General features: G+C 36.6%; 2 protein-coding genes across 5 annotated transcripts; one reads left to right on the top strand and one right to left on the bottom strand.

Moving 5' to 3' along the window:
• The first annotated feature begins 115 nt into the window (after positions 1 to 115).
• Positions 116 to 2,508, top strand: LOC132704568 (GILT-like protein 1). The gene is made up of 5 exons (XM_060674645.1): positions 116 to 295; positions 510 to 638; positions 1,326 to 1,505; positions 1,816 to 1,956; positions 2,098 to 2,508. Exons 1-5 carry the CDS (start codon positions 221 to 223, stop codon positions 2,212 to 2,214), a joined length of 642 nt encoding a protein of 213 aa, XP_060530628.1. The 5' UTR covers positions 116 to 220; the 3' UTR covers positions 2,215 to 2,508.
• Positions 2,509 to 2,594: 86 nt separating this feature from the next.
• On the bottom strand, positions 2,595 to 6,903 carry LOC132704567 (protein maelstrom 1). Of its 4 annotated transcripts, XM_060674643.1 has the most exons (11): positions 6,708 to 6,903; positions 6,507 to 6,656; positions 6,259 to 6,451; positions 6,049 to 6,204; positions 5,865 to 5,995; positions 5,792 to 5,809; positions 5,549 to 5,737; positions 4,565 to 4,765; positions 3,110 to 3,220; positions 2,974 to 3,061; positions 2,595 to 2,920 (listed from the first exon to the last, which is right to left on the bottom strand). In XM_060674643.1, exons 2-11 carry the CDS (start codon positions 6,630 to 6,632, stop codon positions 2,730 to 2,732), a joined length of 1,404 nt encoding a protein of 467 aa, XP_060530626.1. In that variant the 5' UTR covers positions 6,633 to 6,656; positions 6,708 to 6,903; the 3' UTR covers positions 2,595 to 2,729. The 4 variants fall into 4 exon arrangements, with proteins under 4 accessions (XP_060530626.1, XP_060530625.1, XP_060530623.1 ...); XM_060674642.1 differs by having other exon boundaries at positions 5,549 to 5,809; positions 6,507 to 6,666; positions 6,708 to 6,896; XM_060674640.1 differs by having other exon boundaries at positions 5,549 to 5,809; positions 6,708 to 6,895.
• Positions 6,904 to 7,286: the final 383 nt, after the last annotated feature.

Raw genomic sequence — 7,286 nt, 5'->3', positions numbered from 1 at the left:
CGTATTTAGCGTTGACCTGCGAAATGTGCGAAAACATTTTTTTATTATACTAATAAGCGGGCTACACGCGACACATATCGCACGCGTTCAACAGTGAAAGTTATAGCGGCTGAGGTCGCGTATATGTGGTGGTGACAGATTTTTTCGCACCCGAAACCTCTTAAACGAGCCCGCCGCGTTTTTGTTGGGCAGTGCGGTCTGAAATTGCCAAATACCCGTAATGCGTCACCCGCTGCTCTTCGTTCTGGTAGGTTTTTTCGGTTCAAAGGAGGTTTTTCCGCAACTGACGAACAAGGTAAGATATTTTCAATATACAAGTTGATTTGTAACTACTGCGGAAAGTTATGTTTATAGAAAAAAAAATAAGTTTTCCAATTTTGGAATCAAAGCATTTCCTGTGCTCTATTTATATATACTACATTAAAATCACTAAACCAATCACCTTCTGAACAATTAAAAAAGACTGTCTACGTGTATGTGTGTTTATAGTAGTAGATTCGAATTTGCAGTTGCACGTCGGGGTGATGTTTGAATCCCTGTGTCCGGACAGTCAAAAATTCATAAAAGACCTATACAGGAACTGGGCGGACGTATCAAACTACGTCGACATAAAATTTATACCGTTCGGTAAGGGTGCGGTGAGTATTAACTATATAGCCGGTAGAGATATATAAGCCTGCCTATGCTGGTAATATAGGAAATTATAAAGGAACCAAATAACTAGTAGAGATAGATATAGAGGTCCTGCCTATGCCGATAATACAAAAACTTATGAAAAACCTTACCTTCCCTACGAAAATATCAATGTAATCGGCCCATCAATTTTTAACAGTAAAGTAATAACTATATGGAAGCAACTAGAAAATCAATTTTGAGAAGAAATATTTTTACGGCTGTATTTTTTCAAGATATGTCCAGATCCCATTAAATCTTTAGGCACCAAATATAGCTAAAAATATTTACCCCTCCAAATGCGACTTATACCACCAGATAAGGAAAATAGTATATTATGCAACAAGTTGGGTAAATGCTCTTTTAAGCACGAGCGGAACGCAGCGCAGCAATATACTACGGATACATATTACGAGTGACATGTAACGTGTCCTTCAGAATTGTCAAAATACCATCCTTCAAGCTTGGTAGTAGTAATTAATTTCTCCTTTTGACTTTAGTGTCGTAGTTGCGCTTTTTCCTAGTGGTTTTCGTTTAGTTAGTTATTGCAGGTTTGTGTTTATCAAACTTGTTGCATAATATACTATATACTTTTTTATCATTGATGTCAATCGCGTTGGGGTTTTTTACATTTGAGTTTCTGTGACGTTCAGAGCATCGCAGGTGGATCGACATTCGTCTGTCAACACGGTCCGCTCGAATGCAAAGGCAACCGTCTCATGTCATGCGCACTCGCCAGGATTCCCGGTCAAGATCTTCAAGTAGAATACGTCAATTGCTTCATGGATAAGTTCAGGCACAGTCGAACCGACGAAAACGAATTTGGGCAGGAGGTAAAAACAGCATACTAAAATCTGATGTGACCCAGTCAACGTGCGAGAACAAAAAGCATTTGATAAGAAGAAAAGAAATTGTTTTCTGCATTCGATAACATATTCCTAGCAGTTACTTGATACAGATTAACATTCGGTAATGAAACATAAAACATGACTATTTATATCGTCAAACCACCGGACATTTCATCTTGCCTCTTTGTATTTTGTTGGGCAAGTTAATCAAATTTGCTCGCCCAAAGCTCGTAATATATTCGAGTCTATTGTTGAAACAAATTAATTTACTTTTTTTTTTCTATATTTGCTCTAGTGTGCTACGTCGATAGGCCTGAACTTAAACGAAATACTTGAGTGTTACCAGTCTTCGGAGGGCGCAGTTTTGCAACTTCGAGCGGAACAAGACACGTTAAAATTTTTGCCAAAATTTATACCTACCATTATATATAACCAGGTAACAACATTAATATTTACAAATCTTCTGGATTCCTCCTGCATCAGTTGTTTATAAATAAATCTTGCTGACGTTTCTTCATTTAAGCTCTGAATCCAGAAGATTTGTAAATAGTATTGGAAAAACATATGTTGGTTGTAGGAATTTAACCAGGAGCTGCAGGACGCGAGCCTGAACGATTTTCGTGATGTTGTGTGCCAGTTGTCGCAGAAACTTTTCGGACGATTGTGTACCAGACTTTCAATATTGCGCCTCTAAGGAAAAACCCCTATTTATTTATTTATTTTCTCATTAAAATAAGGAAGCCATGAGTTTATAAAAAATTATTAAAAGGATTTGGAATTACAAGGATATCAGTTTTTTCGAGGAATTTAACCCTCAACATAAACTACTTTTTGGTTCACTCGCCCACCACCTGTGAGAGTATAAATATTTTGTATTTAAAGTGGTATAAACTATTAAGTACTTCTGCAGTTATTTTTGGCAGATAAAAATTATTTTTAACTGGAAATTTTTTGATGGTAGACAGGATGCAATTTTTTCGTACAAAAGGGGGTTATTTTGGCGAAATTTTGTTTTTTAAATTTTGATACAATAAACGATACCTTTTAGCTCCTGCTGGTTTCAAATGACTAAAATTGCGTCGAAAAAGTATCAATCTTTATTAAATTAAAATGGTACACGACCAAAGCAAAATATGACAAAAAAATATATATAAACTCTGGAGCCAACAAATAAAATTTTAATAAGACGGGTGCTCATTCCCACACAGCCTAATTAGCTGGTCCAGGTTTGGTCACAGCCCCGCGCCTAATACCCCTTCCCCTTGGCGCCACGTGAACACTTCTGCTAGATTCATACCCCCTCCATACTCCACTAACTGCAGAGGAAGCTGTACTACTACAATCGTCATCTCTTTTGCGAAAACCTCTACCCTTGCAGTGAGCATTTTCGAACGCGGATGCTGGAAATGTAAAAATTAAGGAAGAAGTTACTCCCCTTTACCTGTAGACTTACGCATTGCCTTTGACCCGAGTGAATCCGAATAATTCCGGATGGCTGATGAGTTACTTTGTGGTAAACTGGGAAACGGATCCGAATTTGCCTGAAAGAGATGGCTGGCGAATGTGTAAAAATAATTTTAAAAACGCACCTCATTGCGGCCCAACGGTGGAAAATCCACTGTCGTTACTGACGACTCCGATATCAAAGACTTGTTCTCCCAGTCCGTGGTAGAGTCGCCGTCATACTCGCTGCCCAAGCCCTATTTGTAAATGGAAGAATCCATAACTCCAGTATACTAACTTAAACTTTCCCGCAGATTTCAAATTTAAAAATGAGACAAAAAAGAAATGGAGCTGGCAAAACCAGTTTGCAGGTGAGGACACAGAGATGGTATTATGAACCAAAACCCCTGACTTATTCACCTTGCTTTAGAGTCGTGCTCATTTTGTGTTTGTGGTTCTGTTTGAAGAAAGTGAGTTAGTCTTTAACTTTTAGCATTTTCTCTGCTATTTGTGAAAACTGATAGTATTCTGTTTTATATAATCCGATATCTTATAGACAAGGTAGAAAATATTTGTAATGATATTTGGGTTAAAACTAAATAAAATGTGTCGTGCAGCTGAAAGAGTTAAACTCAATTGTTTGGAAGTTTTGACAGTGGAAGAAATTTACAGAAATCATTTGTGAGTCTCATTTCATTACAAGTTATATCCTTATTGTAAGAAAGGAAACGCATTAAACCATCTCCAGTTCCATATTTCCTTAGGAAAATTTTTACATAATGTTAGTTTATATTGCTAAAGAGATTCAATTATTGAAAAAAAATAAAATGGTTTTTTGGAACACCCTATATCTTATAAGCCAATTTGATTCGGTATAATATGAGCTTGTCAAAAATATATAACAGTATTGGGCTAGTTTTGATTAGTTTTTCAAAAAGCGAAACATTTATAAAAAACTGACTACGCTACTGAATTCCATATAAAAATCTGTATGGGATGCGCTTTTCACCTTTCCGACATTTCATAAGATACTCGAGATAGGAGGGCTGCGCCAAAACTTCAAATTTCCAAAATCTTCTTGTATTTTAAAACCTAAGTAATTCGTGAAAATTTTGTTAATGTTGTCTTTCGTTTCACAAAAAAGTAACAAAAAACGCAAGGCTGTATCTTCACTGGGACACAGTGTACACACACAATAATGTTTGCACTCTTTATGTAGAATAATAAATATTTCAATTAGTAGTTTTTTATACAATCCATGCAGAAACTTGTTTTTACTAATTTAATTAGTACTATTGCAGAATTCAAAACATTATTTTCTTTATGCAATGAAACGAAAGAATTACAAACAAGTGTAATGTAACAATTTGACCTACCCAATATACCGCTATTTTTTATTTAATTTTAAGACTAAATTCGTTATACTCTTTTCTTTGACAAGGAATGAATTTGTTTAATATTTCACCGCCATCTTAAAATAATAAATGGGATAAACACGAGACATCACTTTTTTAATGTTATAGGGCGTGAAATGACCATTATTTTAACCTGTGGTTTGTGCCATGAACCTAACCTCAAACTATAATTTAAGTGATACTCACCCAGCGCGAACTGCGGCTTGTGAGGCTGTTGAAACTATGGACGCTAGGGGCGCCGAGTGGAACAGCAGACCTAAGGGGCACATGTTGACCCGGCAACAGTTCAATGTCCAGTTCTTCGCAGCAATGATCGCATATGATATAAACCATACGCAAAACCGTCGACTTGCTGCAGTACAAGGGCTTAGATGTGGCGCTGTGATACTACAAACGGGCGCCGACAATTAAACAGCGAGGAGCACACCGCTTATGAGATGTGCAGCCAAAATACAATGCTAGGATATTTTTTAATAATCAGTATCGATGCAAAAACAGTTCGCTGAGCCTTGGCGATGTGAGGAGACCAAATAAGTGAATGGAAATTTCTATTTAAAAAAAATTGACTGCTTTATAAACAAGGATGTGTTAAAAAAAAATAGGCAGTGAAAGTGTAATAAAAAAGACATTGAAAATTACATTGGAATTTCGTTATCTTTACGGGGTTGTGGAACATTAATTTGTTTTGAATTTTTTTTCCTTTTACCCCTGGTAGATACCTCTAAAAAAGTCCACCATTTTGTATGTTTGCAGTATCAAGAAGTTTAATAACATTTTAATAGGTCAGAACTTCTATTTTAAATAAAGAAAATCAATCTTATGAAGTTTTAACTATATCAGACTGTCAAAAACACCTTTTCCACTGATTTTAATATTTATAAAAGTGCATATTTTTTGCCTAGGCGGCTTGGGTCAATATAAGTAATTATATATTAAAAAATGGCCCGTCATTTTTAAACAAAATAAAGGAGTGTGTTACTATGCAGTAGCTGCTAAAATATTTATCATAATTAAAAACACAACGATAAAAACATTTACAGATAAAATCAAAAAAAAAAATTAACAACATTGATAAAATATTCACTTACACGCCTTTGAAAATTTTCTAACCTCAAAAAAAAAAGAACTCACAGAGGGTATAGATTTTATATTTTTGTGGAGAGAACTTACATCACAAGCAATGTCTGGGTCATAGGCGTACACATCCTTCTCGATTTCGCGGTCGCTGAATGTGTATGTGGGCCACACTTCACCTCCTGACACCCTGTTTCGTAATGAGAAGAACAGAACTTGCAGACTGTACACTCGGAACAAACTTTCGTCACCCTCATAGTCAAAACTCCAACGGTCCAAAATGTTCTGGAACATTTTCTGGTACTTTTCATTGGCGTATAGTATTGGCATGCGGCTTACGCCTTCAGGTTTCTTTTTCTAAAACCCACACCCCTTCATATCTATAATATTCTGCCAATGTGAGAGAAAGCACCTCGAGAAAAGTAACGAGCTTCGCGAAAACCTCCTCCATGTTGTTCTCAACATCTTCGTATGGAACCGCAATTTGATGCGTCTCGTCTGAATGTTGCCTTGCTTCGAACGAATAGCCCAATGGTAAAGGACCTTTGAAGACAGTGGAATATGTGGAAACGTCGACTAACTTAAAAATATATTACCCGGAAGAATAAATTCATGGAACACATTTCCCGCCTTTACGCCATCCTTTAAATTAAAACAAACCGCTGCTACTTCTGCGGGGTAGTATTGGTTGCTTGACTGGTGGTAGCAAAAGATATTGAAGTGGATAATGAAGAATGTCTCATTTGCTAGGGCTATAGATCAAATAAAAGTATAAACACTCACCATGGCCTTATGAAATTGCATACCTTCGGGTCCTTTCATGTTGGCCAGGTCAATGGTCTGCCTGATATTCTGGCGCATTTGATCTTGAAATTCGGCTTCTTCCCTCTGTTTACGTGTCAAATCCTCAACGTTCAAACCCTCAGACGTGTATTTACCGGGCTTTTTCTCTCGCTTCGCCTGTTCTTGATAGGGACGTCGCTCGGCGGCACTCATTCGCTGTAATTCGGAAGCTGCTATAGGACAACAGTTCTTGGAATGGTCCAAAGCTTACCGCCCAGAAAGGTCCCGCCGCTTCGTATGCTTCCTTCGTGCTGCTGAATTTCATGCCCTGTTGGTTTTTGAAATCCATGACGAACATGCTGAACGCGTTAGGCGCAGGAGGTTTTTTCGGTGGCATGTTTTCAGTTATAGGGCCTCTGCACTACCAGAAACTAAATTCCACATGCCGCAGCAGAAATTATTACAAACTTACCAGTTTTATTTATGCGATGGATAATTAATTCTGGGAATCATAAAACTTTTAAGGTGGGAACTACCTAGATCAAATTTAGATACGAGCATAGAAAAATATGAGATACTAGTAACGAAAGTACCCGCCAAAATGAAGAACCATATATATATTCAATGTAATTCACAGTAACTATGAAGCTAATCTGTGGGGATCATTCTTCCACATGGTTTCAGGATTTAATCCTCTTCCTTTGTTTCTTGTAAACAACATTGCTAAGATTAATCGACCAGACAGAAAGAAGCGAACTGATGTGTCAACACAGATAATTCTTTTAAGGTTAGGCAATATTGCATTTTCCATTGCTGTTATCCGTAATTCGTCTTTTATTTTTTGATTTGGAAGTTATTAAATTGATAAAGTAGACAATGAGTATTTATTTGGTAATCAAGGTTAATTGTAGTCTCTTTTTTGTAACACAGTTTATTATGGACTTTGTTGAAATCGTTTGTTTTGGGGACTTATTTTAAGTTACAAATTAAAAACGCAAGTAAAAATTATCAATTTTATTCATCATTTTTTTTTATCAACGGGACGTCCAAT

The sequence above is a fragment of the Cylas formicarius genome, unplaced genomic scaffold (assembly GCF_029955315.1).
Source record: "Cylas formicarius isolate icCylForm1 unplaced genomic scaffold, icCylForm1.1 PGA_scaffold_7__23_contigs__length_41026272, whole genome shotgun sequence".
Lineage (NCBI taxonomy): Eukaryota > Metazoa > Arthropoda > Insecta > Coleoptera > Brentidae > Cylas > Cylas formicarius.
Note: the sequence above shows the minus strand (reverse complement) of the source record. Positions and strands in the feature narration are given on the sequence as shown.